The sequence below is a fragment of the Nannospalax galili genome, unplaced genomic scaffold (assembly GCF_000622305.1).
Source record: "Nannospalax galili isolate Female #2095 unplaced genomic scaffold, S.galili_v1.0 scaffold512, whole genome shotgun sequence".
In the NCBI taxonomy this organism is placed as follows: domain Eukaryota; kingdom Metazoa; phylum Chordata; class Mammalia; order Rodentia; family Spalacidae; genus Nannospalax; species Nannospalax galili.
In genome coordinates this window covers 224,539-250,605 of record NW_008331992.1, presented here as the reverse complement: position 1 = coordinate 250,605, position 26,067 = coordinate 224,539, and the positions used below count along the sequence as shown (strand labels likewise).

General features: G+C 40.4%; 1 protein-coding gene across 4 annotated transcripts in view; it reads left to right on the top strand.

The window, feature by feature from the left end:
• Positions 1-26,067, top strand: part of Filip1 (filamin A interacting protein 1) — a 216,920-nt gene that overhangs the window by 123,898 nt on the left and 66,955 nt on the right. For all 4 annotated transcript variants that reach the window (XM_029560595.1, XM_029560594.1, XM_029560593.1 and 1 more), the window contains exons 3-4: positions 20,580-20,753; positions 25,709-25,887. In XM_029560595.1, the coding sequence (XP_029416455.1) occupies positions 20,580-20,753; positions 25,709-25,887 (353 nt within the window). The remainder of the gene's footprint in view (positions 1-20,579; positions 20,754-25,708; positions 25,888-26,067) is intronic.

The window sequence follows — 26,067 nt, the reverse complement described above, 5'->3', positions numbered from 1 at the left end:
CAAGGTTTTCCAACATCTTTTCTAAGGAAGACTGTCAAACTGTCAGACAGATCTTGGTTGACTGTGAGGCGTGCACACAGGGGAAAAACATGCTGTAAACAATGCATTAAACATGTGCTCACCTGGAAATTAAGGTAAACATGCTGAATCAAATACTTGAGCTTTTTAACTATGTTCCCATTGCTAGTGGACAAATAAGGTATTTGAATACACTGTGAAACTTTAGTGAAATGCCTTCTACTTTTTAAAATGACATTGCTGTTGACATTCATAGAATGTCTTTCTGGTGTGCCCAATAGCATTCAAATGCATAAAATATCAATTTCACAAAATTTCTCATTTCATATTTTAAAAATTAATCAGCAGATGAATTAATCCCTACTTGAAATCACTGCAATGAATTTACTAGCAATTTAATATAAATAAGATCTGTGGTTTGAGAATGAGGAGACCTGGGTTATAATCTATAAAAATAAAAAATTAGTTATATTAATTTATAAAAAATTATTGACTTCTCTGACCCTTGGTTTCCTTACCTTTAAGAAATTATAGTTCTTGGGGTGGGAGAGACAATTCAGTGGTTAAGGACATTGGCTGCTCTTATAGAGGACCTGGGTTCAATTCCCAGCATCCACATGACAGCCAACAACCATCGATAATTCCAGTTCCAGGGGATCCATCACCCTCTTCTGACATTGTATGACATGGTGTACCTACATACATGAAGGCAAAATACTCATACAATTAAAGGCTAACTGAAAAACAAAACAAAACAACAAGCTAAGCATAGTGTCTTAAAAAAAAAAAATCCAGCTGTGGTGGTGCATGCCTTTAATCCCAGCACTTGGGAGCAGAGATAGGTGGAGCTTTGTGAGTTCAAAGCCAGCCTGGTCCACATAATGAGTTCTAGGCCTGCTGGCTAGAGGGTCGGGGTGGCTACATGTAGACCCTGTTTCAAAAAGATCAAAAAAATACAGTCAGGCCTTTAATTCTAGACCTAGGGAGACAAAGGCAGGCAGATCTCTGTCAGATCAAGGCCAGCCTGGTCTCCATAGTGAATTCCAGGTCAGCTGTGGCTACAGAAGACCCTATCTTCCTAGCACCCACGTTGGACAGCTTACAGCTACCTGTAACTCCAGTTTGAGGGGAAACTGATGCCTCTGGCCTCTGCAGACACTCACACTCAGGAGCACATACTTCCCCCTCACAAATACACATTGTTAAATTAAAATAAGATATATTTCAAAGAAATTATAGTTGTTTCCTAGTCTAAATTCCTATGGCTGTGGGACTCAATTGTCTGCTGAGGAGTCACTTAGGTTAGTCTAAAACAAACAGAAATTGATGTTAATCATTTTTGATGACTTTTCTATATTATGCTCTAGAACTTTCCTCCCACTCTTCTTTTGAAGGTGACTTGATGACTAGTCAGTCGCAGTAGCTTCCTTCCCAAACTCACTCTAATAGACACAAAATCATATATGCTTTGGTGGACTCCACTGTGATGGCTGGCAGAATATCTGCACCCAGCTCTTAAATGGTGCCAGAATTTGATCTAAACTTTGGTTAATGGATTTAAGTCAGAAAATAAACTGAGAAAACTGGAAAAAGACTCAATTGAGAGAGGGTATATAAAAGCAGAGGAAGCAGCTTATTGACAAAGAAATAGTGATGTCACATGATTACTAGCATGATGGAGTTTCATTCTCTGTGGCTCCTCTAGTTACTGAATAAAGAAGTGAAATGGGGGGCTGGCACAGTGGCTCAGGGATTAAGAGCACTTGCTGCTCTTGCAGAGGACTGGAGTTCTGTTCCCAGCACTCATGCCTGGTGGCTCACAAATGCCTATAACTTCAGCTCCAGGGGATCCAACACAATCTTCTGGACTCTGTGGGCACCCTCATACAAGTGATCTTTCTCTCTCTCTCTCTCTCTCACACACACACACACACACACACACACACACACTTTTAAAATTCTTAAAAATAAATAAATAAAATAGAATAAAATGGTAGCAGTGGAGCAATAGTTCACTGGTAGACTGCTGGCCCAGCATGCTTGAGGCCCTAGTTTCAATCCTCACTATTGTTAAGTATGTAAATCAGTAGATACTGGAGAGGTTCCAATGGATTTGCATATAGAGAACTCACAGGGCTCAATATCAAGACTGCTGGCTCTGAAGTTAGACTACCTTGATTTGTGTCCCGGAGCTACCATTGTCAGTTGTGTGACTTTGGACAAATCACCAAACTTTTCCATACCTGCCTCAAACCCTTCATTTATGAAGTGATGATCATAATAGTGTATGTCTGATGAGATTGTTGTGAGAATTAAGTGGGATCATGTTTGTGAAGCACTGTGCGTGCTTCCTGGCATGAAAGGGCTGATGGGGAAAGAGTTTACTGTACTTATGTATCTCTAGAGAGGAACAATTCTGAAGCCATCCACCTCGTTATTAATAGAATTTTCCTTGGTGAGTGGAATTTGGAGGTTGTGGTATATCATATATCTTTATTTTTCCTTTAACCACATCTATACTGTTGATTCTAATAATACCACATCATAATGAAGCCACCTTGGGTCTGTTCTCAAGTCTGTTTCTTCTCTAGGTAAAGAATTCCAAGACGAGAAGTTTGCAGTCACAGCACACAGCCAAGGTTTATCAAAGAGAAAATGACACCCCATACAGCAAACAAAGAGACAGATTCCCCTTAAGGGGAAGGGTCCAGAGCTGGAACACTGTCTACCCACCCAGGAGAGTTGGGCTTTTATAGTTTGTGGGGCAGAAGGAGGGATAGGACTGGCTATGCTTTCTTCTTTTGGCTCGGACGGGGCAGGATGCGTGTTGCTGGGTGGTTCACTCATGAAAGCAGGAACCTGACTCTGTAAAGCAAAGGTGGGAAACTTGAAACTTCCACCAGAGGGAGCAGGCCGGTGGGAAAAAGCTCACCATAAGGGCAAACTTTGAACAAGTACCAGAAAGTGGTCTTCTTGGATAAAAGTGGAAAAAATTGGAACTCAGCTGAACCTAGTCTGGGGTCTCCTTCCCTGTCTTCATAATTTAGAAGTAAGTATCTCCTATTCTCCTTCAATAATTTAAATTTTAAGAATGTTAGTTATAGATCTAAATGTTTAAAGCACAGTTCAAACTCAGTTATGGTAATTCTTTTGGGAGGAAAATATTTTAGTATATTTTAAAACCTATGATCTAAATTATTCCTTTGAGTTGTAGACCTTTGCTACCAGTATTTCCATCAAAGTTGAGACTTCCTGTTCCTTATTCATGAAGAGCAGAGTTAGAACTGGACCACATACCCTGATTCCATCAAAACTGTCCACTACTTTCCGAGATCTACAATGATCTCTGCTCCTCACAGAGCCCCAATTTTAGAAAAACAAGTGGTGGCTCATTTACATAACCTTGAAACCAGCAGCAGAGCTGTGTGGAACATATCTTTTAGTGAGTTGGCTAGTTTGTTTTAGAGCTATATAAAAACATATGAAAGCTCTCACACCATCTTTATTCTGGTACTTTCTTATCTCTTGTAAGGTTTAAACATGTTTTAAACTTTTGTGGCTGATAAACCAAGTCTTTTACCTTGTGGGTAATTTAACTTTGTTAGCTTTGGTTGAGATCTTGTTCTTAAGGCTGCAGATAGATTCACAAGATCCTGAGAGTCTGTTCAGTGATGCGTTCCTGCAGCATTTGAGACCAAGCCCTAAAAGCTCTGCTTTGTGTGCTTGGTCTGCTCTGACCTTTAGAATTTGCTGCCCACTGAACCATAGGCCTTCCTTGTGAAATCATAGACTAGTGGCCCAGCTCACTTTCTGTTATTTGATGTCACCAAACAAAAATACCATTATCAGTATCTGAAGGGGGGAAAAAGATATGGTACCCTGTCTCTTTAAAAGTTTAAGAATAGCAAGCACAGTTGAGTTAATACTTTGGGGACTGTGCCTTGAGAATATTCTGGCCCAAAATCAAGTTCCAGATAATTAATTATGTCAGTGAAAAGCTCTGATGGCCTGTTCTCTTCAGAGAAAAGTGACATCATCCATAGAATTCTCTGGCAATGAAGAAGAACAAAGCTGTGAGCACAGGAAATAACAGACAAATGTCCATGAGTGCATATTTTATCTACTTCAAAGTACACTGTCATGCTCTGAGGCTGTCTCCCAGAAGCAGAGGCTTAGCAAGGGGTCTCTGGGCGGCAGAGAAGAAGGTTTATGGGGTTGGGCTCACAACCTCCTATGCTGTGGCCTGAAGTATGGTGTTTTTAGGGTAGTGATTGGAAAAGATGACAAAGCTCAAAAGTTTTGGCAAAACTGTGGCAAGCCAATCAAGTTACGTCGTGTGAGGAAATTGGAGCAGATGTGGAGGCATCATCTGTGAACGGTCAGCACAGGAAGCACTTCCCAGCACTCCTCTGGCTTCCTTTGCTTTGTGCTGACATCATATTCACACAGAAAACTGTTTCTGACCCTCAATGAATCATGTAATGAAAAGAGCCCAGAGCCCAGAGTCTGAAACTCAGCTTCTTACTAACATGATCTTACATAGGCAATGAAATTTCTCTGAGCTTTATTTTTTCATCTGTAAAGAGAATTACATAAATGCTCATAAAAAGAAAAATGTCCATACTAGGGTGCCATGAAGTATCAGTTATTGTTAAGTTCAACTCTGTCCTTCCCTGCAAAATATATTAGTTTTATATTACATCTCTAGAGCCAGACTTCTATTAGCTGAAACAGATGTTTACTTACACAACTGATTTAAAGTACAGTATTAATAGATTTGTTTCAAATTTTCAGGTGCCAGATCTACTATTAGAGACAAATTTCTTTGACCTGGAACTACTTTGTTCCAGAATTTCCTTTCTTAAGAATGTTTCAGGTAATTATCTAAGTAAAATCAAGTCTATTTACAGATTATTGTTATGTAGATTATTAGAACACACATTCTTAGTGAAACCAGTGTTGTTCCCAAGAGGGTGAAAATTGGACCTTAGAGGGAACTTGTAAAGGAATTCTAGATGGTTTATGCTCCTCAGAAGTACTATATACAGCACATCCATGGCATTAAATTTTGTAAGGGGGACAGTAAGGGAGACAGTATCTCTAACAATCTCCTTAGGAAGGCAGAACTGACCAAAAGTTCATACAACACTGATTTGGAAATATCAAAAAGTTATAAAGAAAAATAGAAACCATCCATAATTCTACCAACTTGAGAAAACATTTCAAGTTATTTTGGCATATTTCCTTAGTATCAAACACCCTAATGTAGAGCTTTGAAGTGGATTGCAGGTATTTCCTATATCATTCAAATCTCTAAAAACATAATCATATTGTTTTAGAATATCTTCTATTTATTCTTTGACAATTTTCTACATGTGAAAAATGTTCCGATCCACCTCCAGGTCCCCCTCACACTACCTCTGGATCCCCAATGAGTCCCCTTCCACCTTCATTTCCTCTCTTTTTTATTAGTGCTGCCTGCTGGCATGTTAATGGACTTGTGCAGGTCTTGTGCAGGTCACCACAGCTGCAGTGAGATCATGGGAGCAACATCATGTCATGTCCAGAAAAGAGCATTTCACAGTGCTCCTCCCCATCCTCCAGTCCTCAAATTCTTTCCACTTCCTCCTCCAAGTTGTCCCCTTGTTCTCTTGGGTGTCGGGAGAGGGCTGATAGGAATGTCCCATCTAGGGCTGAGCCCTCAATAGCCGTTCATTCTCAGCACTTGGACCAGTTGTGAGTCTCCGCATTAACTTCTGCCCACTGCAGAAAGAAGCTTCTGACTAGAAATATAATTTTAAAACACTTTCTGATGTCTTCTAGGAATGCTCTATATTTTACTCAAATATTTCTTACTAGTAGGGCTTTTCTTAATTTTTAAATATATGGCATCATGTTTAAACAACAATCTTAATCTTTCTTGTTAACTGATGTAATTATGTGTGTGAACATTTGTAAGGGTACATGTATATATGGGGGAGGGGCAGAAGTCAACCTTGGGTGTCATTTCTCAGAGGCCACTCATCTGTTATGGGACAAGATCTCTCACTGGCCTGGAACTCTCAAAGAACGGTAGGCCGATTGGCCAGCAAACCCCAAGGATCTGCCTGTCTCCACCTCTCTAGAGCTGGGATTACAAGTGTGCACCACCTTGCCAGCTCTGTTTTATATAGATTCTTGGGCTCCAGCTCAGGTCCTTATGCTTGCAAGGCAAGTGCTCTGTCAACCTTAAGTAGCATAATTTAAAAGTATTTATGAGATTCAGGCAGAGTAGTGTACCCTTGTAATCCCATAACTTGGGAGGCAGATGCAGGCAGATTGCTGCAGGTTTGAGGCCAGCCTGGGCTCTACAGTGAGTTCCAAGTCAGGGCTACATAGAGAGAGAGTCTATCTTAAAAAAAAAATGTTAAAACTTTCTAACTTACTATTTCTAAAGACTTGGGTTTGTTTATTGACAAATTATTTTCAGAGACTTCTTCCAGCCTAGGAGGTTGGGCTAGAGCTGTCCCGTACATTCAGTCGCAGTACTGAATGTTGCCATAGCTCTGCCTACTGATCTTGGTGGCTTTACAATGCAAATGATCCTGCTTATTTTCAGATTCTGTGACTCCCAATGAAATTTATTTGTAATCCCAAATCAATAACTGCAGCTGCCTCTAGCCATCCTCAGTTACACAAAGAGGTGAGAGTTCTGAGTTGCCTGTCATACATGCTCCTGGGCAGGATTGAGCTCTGCTTTCCTGTTTTAGCAATTCTACGACAGTAAGTGTCTTTTGTGGTATCTTTAATGCCACATTTTCTGTATTTTTGTGCTTTTTCTGTTTTGCTTTTGCTGCTGCTGTTGTTTTAAATGGCCCCAGATGAAGGGGTATTTCTTTCTTCTATATGTAATCACCAATAGTATGCCCATGCTAATGCAGGCACCCCTATTCAAAAGATCAGTGGAACACACACACAGGACCTGAGACTGGGAAGGGACTTGTTGAGAAGAAGGATTTCGGCAGGAGGAGAGGGGATGAGGCAGAGTGATAAGGAGTAAGAAGGGTTAAAGTTCATTATATATTTTCACAAAATATATAATATATACCAAACTCTCAGAGAATAATAAATAAATAAATCACAGTTTAACTTACTAAAGATAAGTAATTTAATCTTTCCATAAAAGACTATGAGCTTTTTTTTTTTTTAGAAAAAGTATGGTCCCACAGGTGCAAGAAGGCTTTGAGGTGCTTTGGAGAGAAAATATGTGTTAGATGTTTCTTCCAGACAGGAGTGCCAGTGCTCCTGACAGTAAATTCAGTATTAATTCATCAAGAATTTGTATTAAAATGTCTTTCAACAGAAAAATAAAACAAGGTTGTGTATTGCTTGACTGATGACAGCACTGCTCACAGGGAGCTCTCTGTGTCCCTTCAAAAGTCATGGTTTGGTACTTGCTAACCCAGTGCTTGAAGAAATTTTATAGGTAATGAGAATTTGCTAGAGTTAATTTCCATTTGCTCCTTACATGTGATGAAGAATGATGAAGAATATGAATCATGGGGGGAGATTTGGCAAGGATTTTGTAAATATAAATAAAATAATAATAAGTCCCCCACTCCCTTCTGAATTACCATGGGCCTTTTTCTCTTGCCCTTGTCCCCCCATTGGTCACGGGGCTGCCTTGGTGTCAGTGCAGAAGCAAGCGAACGCTGCTGTGTGAGCCCTGAGGCTGGCTCCCCTGGGGGTGTCAGTGGCTCTCTGCTTGGAGGTTGTTCTCCTGAAGTGCACACTGAGCAACACACAAGATAAAGTGCTCCTCCCCACCTTCCCGGCTCCCAGTTCCTCTAGTTTTCATTTGGGCCTTTGGTGGCCCATCCCTCACCATGGGACTCAGGGGGGTGAGCTGGAGAGAAGTGTGAGAGACAGGCAGTGGGCTGCACTCAGACTCACCCTTCCCCTCTGACCTGCTCCATTGTCCCCCATTCCTGGGATGGGTCTTTCCCAGGAAAAGACCTGGTCCCTTATGCAAATAGCTCTGTGGCAAGGGCACCCTGCTGGTCAGTCCCCCCGGATGGAATTATAGCAACGAATTCACCCGAGCTGTTCTAATACCTTGTAGACTGGCTGAAAAGGGAGCGATGATAGGAAAAAGTGAGGAAGTGAAAAAAAGTTCACCTGATACGCAGAGTTGTGCCAGAGAAGCTTCTGCACTGAGTCCTGCCTATGGTTCAATTTACTGAGCTGGAGAAACAACCACAAAATATCCAGGTGTGCCTTAGCAATTTCTTCTCTCGTGTTCCAAAGAATTCAGCTTTTCTGTGGGTCGCAGAAAGCCTGACCTTCTCTGCTGCTCACACACCGAGGTAAGCAGCTTAGGGGCTGGGCCCAGCGTCTTTGTGAATACAGAGGGAAAAGCGTGCAGTCTTTTGTAATTTAAGAAATTATACACTGTAGGGTCATAGTGCTGCATGAGAGAACCTGGGACCTTATCGAACTTCTAATCCAGGACCTAGCAGCTGTCTTACTATAATTATCCCAACGTGTGCAGTAAGAAAACCAAAGAAAACCACATAACTTAAAAAAAAAAGCATGTAAATTCATGGATGATGGAGATACTCGGATGAGTCATCGCAAGGAAAGTTGACTACACTTTTAAACCGTATCACATAAAATTTTAATTTTTCTTAAAAATTGGTAATGTGCAGATAGTGGATTGGGGATGATTTATATTTTCCTTTTTGAATTTTTAAAAATTTGGTGAAATACATGTAATATAAAATTCACTGTTTTAACTGTTTCTAAGTGTACAGTTCTGTGGCATTAAGTATTTTGCCCTTTTTTTTTTTTTGAGCAACTGTTACCACTAGTGAGTTCCAGCAGTGTTTTTCTTATAAGCTGGAAGCTCTATACTTATGAAATAATAGTTCCCTTTCTTCTAACTCCCCTGTCCCTAGAATCACCATTCCAGTTTGTCTCTGTGAATTTGATGCCTCTAGATACCTCATATAAGTGACATCGTGCAGTATTTGTCCTGTTGTAAGTACCGTGTCACTTGGCATAACATCGTCAGGTTTTTGTTGATATTGTGGCCTGAGTCAGAATGTCCTTTTTTCAGTTGAACAACGTTCCATCGAACAGGTCTACCGCACTGAGTTTATCCACCCAGCTGCTCATGGGCAGTCGAGCCTCCTCCTTTGTGACTGTTACGAATAATACTGTTATGAATGCTGCATACAAATATCTAATAAGCCACTGCTTCCAATCCTTTTGGATATATATCCAGATAAGAAATTGTTGGCTCATACAGTAATTCAATGTTTGAGGGATTTCTGTACTGTCCTCTGTACGTGCTGCGTCATTTTCCATGTCCGCCAGTAGTGTGGAAAGGTTCTTTCTGATACCATTATAGCCTTACTAACGCTCGTTATTTTGTTTTGTTTTGGAAATGCCCATTCCATTGCTGTAAGGATATATCATCGGATTGCGCTTTCGACTTGTCGTTTCTGCGGTGGTTTCTAATGCCGAGCATCTTTCCGTGGGCTTCTTCACTGCTCGACTGTTTTCCTTGGAGAAACCTCTACTCGTGCCATTTGCTCTTGAGCAATTTTTGGACTTGTAGAAGTTTTTAACTTTATGATATTAATCCCTGTCAACCATATGATTAGCGTATATTTCTCCCACTCCTTAAGATGGTGTTTACGCTATTGATTATGCTTTTTGTTTTTAAATATTTTATTTATTATTTTTACTTTATGTGAATGTGTGTATTGCCTGCATGTATGTAAGTGCACCAGTGTCATGCAATACCACCGAAGACAGAAAGGGGCCATTAGATCCCCTGGAACTGGAGTTTCGGACAGCTGTTAGCTGCCATGTGGGTGCTGGGATTCAAACCTGGGTCTTCTGCAAGAACAGTCAGTGTTCTTAACTGCTAAACCATCTCTCCGGCCCTCAATTATGATTTTTGATGCTTGGAAGATTTTAACTTTGGCATAGTCTAGTTGTTGTCTGTGCTTTTGGTGTTTTATCCAAGAAACTACTGCCAAATTCACTATCATAAAGTCTTTTTCCCTCTGCTTTTTAGGAGACTTTAACATTTTGATTGTTTTTTTTAGCAGATTTTAGTAGATACTTTAAGTTCACTCTTTTACATGTGGTTATCTAGTTTTCCCAACACTACTTGTTGAAAAGACTCCCTTCCCCCATTGAATGGTCTTGGCACCTTTGTAGGAAATCGTTTGACTACACATTCAGGGGTTTATTTGTTGTACTCTATTCCATTCTGTTGATCTGTGTGTTTGTCTTACTGTCAATGCCACACCATTTTGACTAGTGTAGCCTTGTAATGAGTTTTGAAATGGGGAAGCATGAGACTTTTTTGTTCTTTCACAAAACTGCTTTGGCTATTACAGAGCTCTTGAGATGCCTTTCAAATTTTAACATGAAAATGTCAATTGCAGCAAAAAATATCATTTGGATTTTGAGTACTTTAAAAATATCAAAGTGCTGACTTGACTAATAAAATAAATTTTAACATGACAAATGACATCTGCTTCCGATATTTTAATGGACGGTCTCTTTTGCATGATTTTGGGTATGAATACCAGTCTTCAATGAATAAACTCTGTAGAGAGCTCTAGGTTGCTATTGACCATATAATTGTGGAGAAAAAATATTTTAGACAAACTAAAAGTCACATTTTTAGCTCCAAATGGTCTTTTACACCAACCACGTCTGAATATTCTCCTGGCATTTTGTGTTACAAGTCACGTTAGTGTTGCTTTCTAAAATCCAGGGAAAACTCGGTTTAATTTCTATAATAATAGCTAATAACATTCTAAATTACATCTTTCTTTTACTTTTAATCCATTTGTAACATTAGTATTTACCTAAGTAGGATAAACAGTGTAATTTAAACTGTGTGAGATTTAAAGATAGGTCATTTCCTATTGCAACATTCTGGTGGAATGCACTGTTTTCCCTTATTCCGTTTACATATTTTCTTTTGGAATAAACTTAAGAAGAACAAAGTGACTCCTGAATTAGAGACAAAGATGTCAGATGAAAGAGTAAGGGCGTTGACAAAATGTAACTGTTTCGAGCTTTTGAACAAGTACAACAGTCAGGTTGTTCTGAGACTTTCTCATGTCACATAGCTTAAATTTACTCTTCTTGATTTCAACAAATATTTACCGAGTGCCTATCATGTGGCAGGCACTCTGTGAGGCACTGTAGACAGCCTCTGTCCTAACAGTGGCTCACTGCCTAAGAAGGCAATAGATGAGTAAACTAATAAATTACCTTATGTAAATAGATACAGAACACTTGAGTTCCCAGAATGGGGAAGCGTTCATAGAATGGACCATCTCTCCTCCGACTCCTTGGCACTCTGTAGCGGTAGGGCTATATTTAAGCAATTAACTAAATAATACAAAGGAGTGGTGGTGTTTGGGAGCTGTACGGGTCTTCTGTAAGTGGAGAGACAGATTTTTTTTTTCTCCAAATACATCCTTCATTGGAAGCCTGCAGTGTTTGGCAGGAATGCCTCGTCTAAAGCACATGGGATTGTCATCTAGGGGCAGACTTCTAAACTCCATACTGGGTATGGTTTTTCTCAGCCATGTCATCGGACATGGTGCCGGGGGTCAGAGTGCCATCATCTAGGAGTCTGAGGCAAGCTGCCTGCCTTAGGCAAATGTTTTTTGAAGCTTATGTTTCATCATAAATAGTCAGGTAAATATTTAAATTGTGTGACTATTCTGGGCAGGCAAAAGTTGGTCAACAGGTTCTAAGTTGTAGTTAGGAGCGAGCAGATCTGATGTGCTGCTGCTCATAAATTTATCTCTGTATATTTCAAAGACAGCTACCTGAGAGGATTTTGAATGTTTTTACCACAAAGAAATGATAAATGTTGAGTTCAATATTGTATAGCTGTAATAATTCAACTGTGAACCTAAAATTTTTATAGCCACTTTTGAAAGAGATGTAGCTTTGCTCTGGAAATTGTTATTGAGTGTGTTAAAGCTGTAATGAAATGCTTCTTCTAAAAAAGAAAAAAAAAAGAAAATGATAAATGCTCAAGAAAACAGATATGGTTACCCTCGCTTGAACTTTATACATTAACACGTATTGAGACATTGCAAGGTCTCAAATATGTACAATCATTATGTGTCAAGTAAAAATAAACTGTATTAATTAACATTGTGAAAAAAATTAAAGTCTATGCTACCTGAAGTCGTCCCATGAGCTTAGTGACACCACTTATCACTAGTGTGGTCAGCTCACTGTCATCCACACTGCAGGTTATGTACACCCCCATTTCAGAATTGCAGAAAGAGGCTGTGAGAAATTCTTTTCTATTCATGATAGCTTTGCTTTTCTAAAGATTGCAAACCCCAGCAACTTTAAACAGTCAAAAATAATGCCAGGCATAGTAATAACATTTAGCTTTTAGAGAAAGCTGTTTTGAGGTTCAGCTCCTGAGCAGTGTCGGGTCACTTGCAGCTGCCCTGCTAGACACAGGGATGCTGTGGAATATTGTCTCCTCACTTGCACTTTCCATAGGGTAGTCAACTAGCTCCAGGTGGCCCGGGCCTGGTCTGGTTTTCTATAGTCCAGCTTCCTAGGACTCTGTTCCTTTAGTTCCAGGTGAACTGGGACAATTTGGTGACCCTGGTTTATCTACAACTGTCAAACGCTTCTTGGTTTCCGGAGACCTTCCTGGTGTGGGCTACTCGTCTGAACCATGATTCTTTTTTATTTTAGTGCACCCGTGTTGTGCAATGCCCATGGAGGACAGAAGAGGCGGTTGGATCCCCTGGAACTGGAGTTAAGGACAGTTGTTAGCTGCCATGTGGGTGCAGGGATTCGAACCTGGGTCTTCTGCGAGAACAGTGTTCTTAATCACTGAGCAATTTCTCCAGCCCCTGAACCATAATTCTTTGATGAAGAAAGGTCAGTGGGACTGATAACACAGGGAGAACCTGGAGAAACATGAGGCCAGGGAGCCCCTGGGGATGAAATGAGCTGCAGTCTCACTTTGGTGCTGAACTGCACTGTCTGTCCTAGAGCAGTGAGCGTGACTAGAGGGGCTCAGGCCCTAGGTAATCAATGGCTACCAAACCACCCTGGGCCCAGTGACTTCCAGGTCCTTTGTCTGGTGAACTCAAAGAAGGAATTTCACAGATAATGGAAGAGTAGGTTCCAGAAAGGGGTTTTATTATAGGTGAGACCTTCAGAGAAAGGAAGCAAGCAGAGGTCCTACATAGTAAGAGGGGTCCCAGAAAAGGGTTACCGCTTAAGGCCCCACTGTAGAGGTTTATAAGGCTTTACTACATTGAGCCATGGGAGCTGTGAGCTGGTCAGTCCAGTTGTCCCACCCATGGCGTTCATGCATGTCTGGACTATTGTTTCCAGCACACCTTCAAGGGCTAGTGCCGTATCTGATCATGCAGAGCTTCTAGGCAGCTGTGCTCATCATTTACTATGTAAAAGGAGAAAAAAGATGAAAACGAGAAACTGGAACACAAACCAATACCCCTGAACATTTTTGGCATGTTTGGCTTCTAGCCAAAATCTTAAAAAATTTCTTTTCTCACGCTGAAGCACGAAGGACCCTAAAGGAATTCTGAAGGAAAAGAACAATGTTGAAACATCACCAAACCCAATTTCAAGATATATTACAGAACCATAGTAACAAAAACAGCGTAGCACTCGCACAGTAATGGGCACGCCAATCAGTGGAGCAGAAGACCCATAAATAAACCAACTTAACTATAGCCACCTGATTTTTTTTACATAGATGACAAGAACATATATTGGAGAAAAGATAGAAGGTGAAATCTTTGCTAGCACATATCTGACAGAGGATTAATATCTAGAATTCACAAAGAACTCAAAAAACTAAATAGAAAAGGAAAAATCTAGTCAGTAAATGGGCTAATGAAATGAACAGACAGTTCTCAAAAGATGAAGGAGTACAAATGACCAATAAACACAGGAATAAGTATCTAGCATCCTTAGCAATCAGGGATATGCAAATTAAAACAATATTGAGATTCTATTTCACCCCAGTCCGAATGAGTGTCATGAAGAAAACATCAATAACACCAAATGCTGGCAAGGATTAAGAGAGGGGGATTATACACTACTGGTGGAAATGTAAACGAGTCCCACTATGGACATCAGTATGTAAATTCCTCAATAAACTAAAAATAGAACTATCATATGACCCAGCTCGACCACTCTAAAGTATATACCCAAAGTACGCTAAGTAAACACAGCACGATATACTTGAACATCTGTGTTTATTGCATACTATTCATAATAGTCAAATTATAGAATCGGGCTAGGTGTCAACAGATGAGTAAAGGAAAATGGTGGATGTACACACAGTGGGGTAATTCCACTGCAAAGTTGAACAAAATTACGCAACTGGCAGAAAATGGATGAAACTGGAGATCATCATATTAAGCTAAATAGACCAGACTCAGGGAGAGGAATATTGCATGGTTTCTCTGTGTGAGAATCCTGGATTTTGTGCAAATATATAAACCATATACAAAGGGCATGAAATGAGACTGGGGGATGAGAACAGGGAGGGGAGGGGAGAGGGCGAAAGGAAGGGCTGGGACAGTAAACAATGGACCTGTAGGAGGAGAGGTGGAAAGGAGAGGGGATAGGGCAGGAGACATGGCCAAGTACAGGATGGACCTGTATAGAAATGCCTATAAAAACTATCACGATGTACAATGAATATACTTCAGTAAAATTTTTATATTTAAAGTAATTCCTTTTTTTCCTCATGTAAAGGTTATTTAACAGAAATTTCAGTAAGTGTTGCCATTGACTTAGGACCTGTGCAGTGCCAAGTTCTAAATTAGGTTCTCTATGAGTGTATATCTAATTTCATCTGGACAACAACTGTATGGTAAAGCAGTTAGGGTTTTATTTCATAGATGATAAGATTAAGTTAGAGCACTGGTGGCAACCTGCTCAAGTCACCCAGCACTAGGACTGGAAAGTACTTCCCAAGATGCTTTAAAGCTGGGTTTACTACTGTACCACGGTGTGAATTTCACTTCTATGTTTTAATTAAGTTCTAGTGTATCTTATTGTTTTAGGATTTAAATTTTTAAAATATATTTATTATTTTTAAATTTTATGTGTATTGCCTGCATGTGAGCGCACCCGTGTCGTGCAATGCCGCAGAGGTCAGAAGAGGGCTTCAGGTTCCCCTGGAACTGGAGTTAAGGACAGTTCGTAGCTACCATGTGGGTGCTGGGAATTGAACCCAGGTCCTCTGCGAGAGCAGTCAGTGCTCTTCACCGCTGAGCCATCTCTCCAGCCCCAGGATTTAAATATTTTATTTATTGTTTTTATTTTATGTGTATGAGTGTATTATCTGCATGTCATACAGTGGAGGTAGAAAGAGGGCATCAGATCCCTGGAATTGGATAGTTGTTAGCTGCCACATGGGTGCTGGGAACCGAGCCTGGGTCCTCTGTAAAAGCAGCCAGTGCCCTTAACTGTTGAGTCATCTCTCCAGCCCCTGTTTTAGGGTTTAATTTCCTTATGATCAGGTCATGTATACTTGTGTGAATTAGTCGAGCAATCCATGTTCTCAAGGTTGCTTACTTCAGCTTTAAAGCCAACTTTCTGAACTTCATCCACAACAAGGGACAAACCTTCAGAATGTTGTAGCATAGAACTGGGGGAATGGGCAGTAGCAGATCACAACCTTAGCCAAAGTGCTATTGGCATCTGATTACTGCTGGGTGAGGGAGAGTTAATCTTCTTTAACTCTAGATAGATGACTAGACCCCAGTGGATGAACTTGCAGTGAGGGACATCTGGATACATTAATTCAATAGACCTTAACATAAATGACAGGGTGCATGAAATCTGGTGGTGGTGGGGCTATGGAAGGGTAGAGAGGGGGATATAAAGATGATTAAGATATTTTGTATGAAATACACAAAAAATTCATTAAAAATCTACAAAAAAAGTGTAATTTTGGCGTGGTATGATTTGTGAGCCTGTAATCTCAGCCCTTGGGAGGTGAGGCAGGAAGGTCAGGAATTGAAGGTCATCCTTGGCTCACAGAATGTTGGAGGAGGTCAGCTTGGGCTATACAAGACTTTGTCTCAAAAAATAAAAACTAAAACAAACCAGACAAACAAAAAAATACAACTTAGTTTCTTTTTATAAAACTACATATTCATTGGACTGGAGAAATAGCTCAGCAGTTAAGAGCACTGGCTGTTTTTCTGGAGGACCTGGGTTCTGTTCCCAGCACCCGCAGGGCAGCTAATACTCATCTGTAACTCCAGTTCCAGTGGACACACGCCTTCTTGTGTACTGCATGCAGGTAAAACACTCATATACATAAAAAAATTAAAAGAAAAAAAACACATATTCACTGTAGGGAGTTTAGAAAATACGTACAAGAAGAGAGAGAGAGAGAGAGAGAGAGAGAGAGAGATTAAAAATAGCCTTCAATCTCACTAATACTTTAGTATCTATCTTCTATGCCATTTCTTTCAATCTTTCAAAAGTTTTTTTTAATTACCCAAGAAATATATGATTAAATCTATTTTCTCAGGTTATTAAAAATTTGTTTGTTTGAAGTAGAGTCTCACTATATAGCCCAGGCTGGCCTCAAATTTGGCATATTTTTGCCTTATGCTCTCCAGTGCTGGGTTTAAAGACACACATCGTCATGCCTGGCTCCATTTTCAACATTCTGTAATGATTTCTTTACTGCAGAATTTGAATTCTGACTCTGTTCTTATGCATCTACTGTAATCTGTTTCAAAGAGCAAGGAAGCTTGGGAGTGGGAGTGACGTCTCGGTGGTTAAGAGTGCTTGCAGCTCTTGCAAAAGATTCAAATTTAGTTTCCAGCATTCACAATGAGTGGCTCACAACCACCCAACTCCTGAGTAACTCCAGCTCCAGGGAATCTGAGGACTCTGGCCTCTTCAGGCATCTGCATTCATGTGTATCAACCCACATGCATATGATTAAAAATAATAAAATTAAATCTTTTTTTTTTAAAAAAAGCAAAGGAGCAGATGTAAAATATTTACATTTTGTTTTTAACCAACATCTCAATTTGTTATCGTCTCCTTTATTTTTTCCTTAAAATTTTAAAAACCTTTTGCTTTTTGTTAGCCCCTTCTCCCTTTCCTTTGATGGGCTAAGTTGCCCAACCTGACTTCAAACTTGGAATTCTCCTGTCTTAGCCTCCCAAATAGCTGATGTCTTGATAGTTTTTTTTTTCCTGTTGCTTTGATAAAATACTTGGAGAAAGGCAACTCATAGGAGAAAGTGTTCGTTTTAGCTCACAGTACAGGCTGTCGCATAGAACAGTCAAGGCAGCAGGGACTGGAGGCAGCTGATCACACCCAGTTCACAATGAGGAAGCAGAAGTTAGGAATGCCTGTGCTCAGCAAGTTTTCTTCTTTTTACACATTCCGAGACCCACTATACAGAATGATACCGTCCACATTCCAAGACCCACTATACAGAATGATACCGTCCACATTCCAAGACCCACTATGTCGCATAGAACAGTCAAGGCAGCAGGGACTGGAGGCAGCTGATCACACCCAGCTCACAATGAGGAAGCAGAAGTTCACATTCCAAGACCCACTATACAGAATGATACCTTCCACATTCCAAGACCCACTATACAGAATGATACCGTCCACATTCCAAGACCCACTATACAGAATGATACTGTCTACTTTTGGGTCTCCCCATCTCAATTAACATAATAAAGATAAACTCTCACAGACATGTCCAGAGATTCAAAATAAACCCTCACAGGTATTCCTGGAGGCAGTGTGAGGGATTGCAGTCCTGTCACGTTGACAACAGCAACCTTCAAAGGTTATGGTATTATGGGCTCATGCCACTCAAGCTAAACTTGTTTTTTTTCCAAAAGACAATACATTCTATGTCTTCCTTACAAGTATTCATTTACTTTATTTTTGTGTAAGAATATTTTGCCTGTATTTATGTAAGTGCACCTGCATGTGCAATGAGCATGGAGGCCAGAAAAGGATGTTGGCTCTCCTGGAACTGGAGGTACAGACAGTTGTTATAAGTATTTAAAATATGAGCTTTAGAAAATGGCCTTACTTCATCTATTTAAAGATGGAAAACAAACAAACAGTAGTTGTTATGGAGCCTTCCAATGTACCAGCTATCATCACTATTTTTCCACTTTCAAATGCAATTCTAAACTTGTCTCCCTTGTCTATAAGCCTCTAAATTCAGTTTTTTCTTTCAAGATGAAGTTTTCATCTTTTGCCAAAGCAAACAGTTGACCTCAGGTCTGAGGGTGATTTTTAAGGAGAAAGATGATACCATCATTAATTTGGCTCTTTTAATTGGCTTCTGGAGGACATTTGGCCCATCCTGGCTTGTTGGGGCACAGGTTGTGACCCCCAAGTCCAGTAACAATATATGTGCTTAATGTATGAGATGACCTTCCTTCTGAAGGTCAAAGCAATCTATGCTCCTGAGACTCCCACAGGACCAGGTAGGTGGACTAATGCCTTGCTTATATACGGTATTTGGCAGACAGAATACGCAAGGGCTGAAGTAAAGTCCACTCTTCTCTCACTAAGTAAACTGCATGCTGACTCGGGGCTACATTTTCAAGATGAAGCAGTCATTTCCTCCCCTCCCCTCCTCCTTCTCTGTACATGAGGCGTATGTGTATGTATATGAGTGTGGAACCCAGGAGTTAATGCTGTGCGTCTTTTTCAATCACTCTTCACCTTATCTTCAGAAACACGGTCTCTCATTGAACCTGGAGCACACCAATGAGGCTAGACTGCCGGCCTGGGGGCTAGGGCTTCTCCTGCTCGGCCTCTCCTTACAGGGACTTACAGATGTGCACCACGTGGATGTCGGTGGTCACTCAGGCCCTCATGCTTGTGCGGCAAGCCTTCTACTGAATAAGCCATCTCCAGTCCCTGTCCTCCTTTTCTAATTTTCAGACATGGTACATGTTAGCCTGACCTGCGCTGCGCTTGCGTCCTTGACACACATATTGACATACTGCCTTTTCGTTAACCTATTTTCTGGCCTTAACAGTCTCAGTAATATTCCAAACTGCTAGGTTCTCCAAATTAGCATTTTACATGTTTGTCTTGAAAGGAGCACATGGATCTGTAGCATCAACACTGAAAACCTGCAAATTCTGCTTCGCTGCTGTCCTAGCAATCAATTAGTCTTCAGCCATCTGGAAGCAGATTAATTTGGAGACTGCAAAAGGCAGCAAAAGTGGGAAAGCTCAAGAAAAACAAATTTTGTAAGGATCCTGCTATAAATTTAGTACTCAGGCTTAGCTAGTTAGCTCTCCATCATAAGCACCAGGTTTGTAATTTCACTCCCAGGAGAAAGCTGCTTTTCTGTTATGGATTGAAACATTGCCCTCAACCAGTTGAAATGAAGTCAGACTGACTTACCTAGCACTGTCCCGGTAAGGCAGCCTCAGGCGTCTGCCCAGATAGGAGCACGTGCAGCAATGTTAGCTCCATCATGACTAGAAATAACACCACCACTAGTCATTACAAAAGACATCCAGATGTATATGCACTGTATGATAGACCCAAAGGCAATGCCATACCAGACCTACAATTGTGGTTGTCTTGAGAGCTTCAGCAAGGTGTTAAAGTTGTGCTAAGCAACAGAAGGATTATCCATGTCCCTGACAACTTAACTCTGGTGGCAATCTGAGTGTTAAAAGGATACAATTCAGTGTGACTCAATTATTTAAAAGCTTAGCTCAGCACAGTGTGAGTTCTCAACCATGTGCTTCTGTACAAAGCTAATTACTTTATGAGAAACAGGAAATTATCAAGAATGGCTGTTCACTAATTGCATATAGAGTTATAAGTACAGCTAACTTGGTTATAGGAGTAAAGGGAGCAGGGTTTCCATTTAATTTTATTTATTTTTATTTTATGCGTATGAGTGTTTTGCCTGCGTGTGTGAGTGCACCCATGTCATGCAATGCCTGAAGAGACCAGAAGAGGGCATCAGATTCCTTGGAACTGAAGTTATGGATGTTTGTTAGCCACAATGTGGGTGCTTGGTATCAAACCTGGGTCTTCTGGAAAAGCAGCCAGTGCTCTTAACCACTGAACCATCTCTCCAGCCCCAGGTTTCTCTTTAAAGCAGAGCTGAACACTACAATGACAGCATAAATAGAAAGCCAGAAAATTTGGATTGTCACTGATCTCATGTACACTAAAAGAGGTATCCTAGGACCAACCTCACCCGGCACCCTCTCTCAAATCACTGCTGCTTAAATCAAGCAAATTTTTATGTAGTTAATATTAGCACAAATCCTCTTTCTGCTTGCCTGCTTCCTAGCAACTGAAGCAGAGTATCTGCTTGCCAATCCACTATTGGTTTAAAAAAAAAAAAAATAACAGGATACCCAGGAATCTGCATAGTCCTGAAGAGGTGGACGCAGTCAGTAAATGTGATGCTGACTTTGTGAGTCTGCTGTGTGATCCACAGTGCTAGCCATCTGACCTTGCTCTGCTTTCTGTCACAGGCTAGAGAAGATGTGATCCACATGCTGAAGACAGAGAAAACCAAGCCTGAGGTTCTGGAGGCTCATTACGGATCTGCAGAACCAGAGAAAGTGCTTCGGGTCCTGCATCGAGATGCCATCCTTGCCCAAGAGAAATCCATAGGAGAAGATGTCTATGAAAAACCCATCTCAGAGGTAAAAGCAGGACACCAGCAATCTTCTCTAGAAAGAATCCTCAGGGAGAGAGCATCCCTCTTCCTTTGACAAGCTTTAAGGTTTTCTTTCAAAGCACAGTTTTTAGGATACACTAATAAGATCAAATAATTCATAGGTTGTACTGGATAAGTTTTGATAAGAATCTCAGAACCTTTTATTTAAAGATGCTTATAATTGGAAATATATTCTTTCATGTGATTATGAAAGTTACATGTCCTTGTTTCAGTTCTCTGAGAAATTATGTATATATACATTTGGAGTGCTTATTCATTTTCAGTATTATTCTAAAAATGGCAATCTAAAATTTCATTTATTACTGATATTTACAGCCACAACTTTTTGGTATTTTAACGAGTCTCACAATTAAAAAGATCATATGTAAATTACAGTGATCAAGGCAAAAATGCCAACCAAATATTTAATGTAATTCTTTAAGATGAAATAATTCCAATAGGGTTATATTTTATCACTTTTATGCAAGATTAAGCTAGGAATTATGGGCTATTATTAATTACCCATGATAAGACATTTTAAAAATACCCTCACTCAATATATAAATTCAGTGTCAAATTAGGGTACTAGTTTATGGGTCTAGCCATGTTGAGTCTTTAAAATTCATGGGAAAAATTGTAGCTATTCAGTTAGTAGGATGGATTTTTTTTTAAAAAAAAGGAAACTGAAAGTCTGAAGAAACATTTTAAATATTTTTTTGATAATCTAACAGTGTTATTTTTAACAGCAAGAAATATTCTTAATAGTAAGAGGAAGGAGGAGGAGGTTTTATGTAACAAGTACAAAGCAGGATGCTAGAGATAAAATACATTAGTATTTCAAAGACAAGGGGCATGTTAAGTTCATTATTAGGGTACAAACTGCTGTGGGTTTGCAAATATAATTCATTAGTATGTGATTTTCCTTTTAATTAGCATTCAAGGCATTAGATATGATTATGTCATTTTTTTTTAGAAGAAGCATTTCATTACAGCTTTAACATAGTAACACATTGCAGAGCAAGGATACATCTCTTTCAAAGGTGGCTGTAAATTTTTAGGTTCATAGTTGAATTAATACAGTCATACAATATTGAACTCAGTAAAAAGACATAAAATTGAATGAGAAACTCATTTTAAATTTAACTTTCAGCTAACTCAGTGGTAAGATTTGGCTTAGACAGTATTCAAAACAGATTGATAATTCCATATTTTTCTGATTTTTGTCGAGTTACTCTCTCAACTTTTCTTTAAGCTGATTATGTGGCAGGATTCAGTCACCAGGTTGGATCCACATTCATGTGCCTTTGCACAGACCACTTTGGCCCATTAAACCTCCATGTCTTATCTGGGTGAGAGTGAACACAGTGTATACCCCACTGTGGTATCATGAGGATTAAATGAAACAATGCCTGTAAAGCTTTTAACATAGTATCTGACACATGCTAGCGACTCAAAAACTACTAGCCCTTAGTGTTGGCTGGGATTTGACAATAATTATTCATTCATAGCCTTAATTGCTTCTAAATATGGGGGGAGTTGAGGAATAAAACACATATAAAAGTAAAAACATCATGTTTGTAATAATTACAGTGGTGACAGTAATAACTAGAATTGTTGAATCAGTTTGGATAAATGGTTTTATTTGGGCTTTATAATCCTTTTCTCCCAAAACTAGAGCTTGAGGTGGATCATCAGAGCAGATGCCCTTGTAGAATCACTACCCCCGATCCACTGAACTCTGAGGTCAGCACACAGAGGAAGAAACTTCTGTTTACTTTCCGAAGGTCAATCTGACTAGGGCATCCCCACCTGCAGAGAGGGGGCAACACAGAAAGGCTTTTTGTCCTGTGCTGGGCATGCATTTTGTTCCTTTCTCCTTCCAGTAATCACAAGGGTCATTCTTCCCTAGGGGAGCAGTGAGTGTAGAGGGAGAGAGAAGGCCAGAGCTGCTTTTCCAACACCACCAAAAAGGTCCTGCTTTGCAGGAAAAACAGAATGCCAGAAGGAGAAGGGGTTTCTAACACACCCCAGATTGTATGAGCCATCAGTTTCTTCTTATTCAGGATTGAGGGGAGAGGAGTGGTTTGGTCTTGGTCCCAAATTCATGAGGCAGGAACATCAATACATCACTGTTCCAACAGGTTTCTGGGACCCTGAACACGTAATTTAGCTCTTATTCCTAAAAGACATATTGTTTCTCAACTCAAAAATATTTCCATACCAAGGCCTGGGATATAGCTCAGTGACAGAACACTTCCCTAGGCCAGGCAAGGCTATGGGTTTGATCCTAGAAATGCAAACAAACAAACAAACAAACAAAAAACAAAACAAACAAACAAACAAAAAAAACCCCACAAACCCTAAATATCCATACCAAATTAGGCCTCACTGGGTTATCCAGTAGGATACACTGAAAATAAAATAGCAAACTCAATGCAGTGGGCGCTTTCCCTTGCCAAGTGTCTGGTGAGAAATTAAACAGCAAAATCCCCTGAATGCTCTTATAAATTAATTCTACTATATCAAAATTCAATTTGTAATAAGAATTTGAAGAAAATGTAAGGTTTCGGTTTATTTCCCTCTAATTTCTTACTCTGCTTAGCCACAGCCAGAGGGTCTCAATTGATTATTTTTGTTCCTCCTTTAGTAGAATGTCTTGACCTCAGGAGCATTTTCAAAGCTGTACTAATACATCCTGAAGTCCATACATTCACATTTTTCATAACTTCAGAGGTTTATTAGGATGCATGCAATTATCATAGCACCAATTTCATTCTTATAAATTTTTTTTTTAACTTTTAAAAATTCCTAGCTTTAGGCCAGGTATGGTGGTGGTGCTCACCTTTAATGTCAGCACTCGGGAGACAGAGGCAGGCAGATCTCTGTGAGATCAAGGCCAATCTGGTCTACATAGCTAGTTCTAGGCCAGCTGGGGCTACAGGGTGACTCTATCTCAAAAAAGGAATATCCTTAGCTCTCTTTTGTTTGTTTGTTTAGGTGTTACTGAGAATTAAATCCATGACCTTCAGCATGCCAGGCCATATCCCCAACCTGAAAGCTTCTAGCCCTAAAAATCAATGTATTCCAAACCAAATTATATTTTTTGACCTTAGTACAAAGCACAGTAACAGGAGCATGCTGCTCATGTAGAAATCAAAGCAGAGTCTTGAGGCCCAAGGAAAGAACACCGGTGGCTGTAGAATCCTGGCCAGTCAGAGAGTTTTCATAAAGTAGGTACAGCCTGTCACCAGCAGAAGTTAAATCATGATGGGACATGGTGAGCCTGTGGCTGAGCGAATGGTCCAGTGCACTTGTCTTGAGGTGGCTCAGTGAGTAAAGGTGCTTGCTGCCAATCTGGACAACCTGAGTTTGATCCCTGGGACCCATGTGGTGGAAGGAGAGAACCAATTCATGCAAGTTGCCTTCTGACTTCTACATATACACTGTGGCACGTGCATACATACACACATAACACAAATGTCAAAAAACAAATTTTAACTATAAAAAGTTGGTAGAGTTCTGGTGCGGGAGAGAGTTTCAAAGGGTAATTAGGCCAAGGGGAAAGCTTCTGCATTGATTGTCCCTTAAGACTATGAAATGTGTCAAAAAGCATAGAAATATAACTGCCAAACTGTAAATCTTAGGTATTAGTAGCCACCAGCACAGCCTCTCCACCAGTGTCTATGTGGATATAGGCTCCAAAACAAGGGAAAGAAGATGCAGAGGAATATGGGTGACCTCTCTTTTATTTTGGGCCCCAGAAATGATCCAATCATAATGAGTGTACCATGGAGCTATAGAGAGAATCTTAAAACCTTATATAACTGAAAGGCAAACAGAAAACTGAAGGGAACAGCTTCTGTTGCTGATACCCTGTGCAGCCCCCTTCCTTTGAGTTTTAGGGAGTTGGGTATAGGACTGAGAGCAGATTTTAGTATGTGTTTCAGTTGGAGCAATGATTCAGATAGGGTGGAGGAGAGGTAACGTCCAGCAAACTTATGACAATGTCAGATCATTTGGTCACCACAGCTGGAGGTGGTGTTGCTGGCATGTAAGGGGGAGGACAGGATGCTGCTAACCAGTCCTAATGGGTCCAACACGCATAGCCCCACAGTGAACTTTCTTTGCAGTGTCAGCATAGAAAACCCTATGCTGGAGTTTGAGAGAAAGAACAGGATAGGAAACACAGAGCTGTAAGGTTCATCCACTTGAACAAGTGTTTGTTAACCACTTACTCCACCCAGGCAAAGGTAGTAAGGACTTAAACAGATGATTAAGATGTGGCCCCTTACAGGTCTGATACTATGACTAGAAAGAAATGAAAACTCTGTGCAAGAGCTTTAAGACCTCTTTTAGAGATATGTGCTATTTATACATTCTAAACATCCTCCCGGTGTTTAATGTGTCTTGAAAAAAGAGAACTTCGTAGCCTTCTTATACTTTCCCTAGAAATGCAGATAACTGTAGACCTTAACGAATTATGAAGAGGTTTTGTACATGTATGTGTTGAGATCTTGTTTCTCTGAGATCAGGCAGTTATTACCCACTTTCTCTCTGTGGACCAAGGTGCTCTTCTGAAAGCTTTGGGAACTAGACCTAGAGAGTCAAAAGTCCAATTGTAGCCTTATGAACTGGTCATCATGGCACATGCCTATAATTTAGCACTCAGGAGGCTGAGGCAGGAGGATTTTGAGTTCGAGGCCAATCTGAGCTGCGGAATAAGATTATATCTCAAAAACAAAACAAAACAAAAACAAACAAAAACCCCAGAAAACCTGCAGATTATTATAGTTACTTTAAAAGCCAGTTGTTACGGAATGTGGGAAATGGCTGGCCTTTCAGTGTTCTTCACCAGGGAGTAAGTCCCTAGGCCAATGCAACAATCTAGAGTCGCTGCAGATGAAGTCTGACCTTAAGTTCTTCCCTGCTTTGCTCACTCAGCTGGACCGACTGGAGGAAAAGCAGAAGGAAACGTACCGGCGTATGCTAGAGCAGCTGCTGCTGGCAGAGAAGTGCCACAGGCGCACTGTGTACGAGTTAGAGAACGAGAAACACAAGCACACAGACTACATGAACAAGAGTGATGACTTCACCAACCTGTTGGAGCAGGAGCGGGAGAGGTAACAAGCCACACACCAGTCACATCCGGGTGCCTGCCAGTTCATGGCCCACCTACCCACAGAAGGACACTGCAGATAGGTGCTCAGGGCTTGTTCTGGTTTCTGAATCATTTGGAGGAAGGGGAGGAGACAGAAAGAGAAAGAGACACAGAAAGACAAAGAGAGACATACAGAGACATA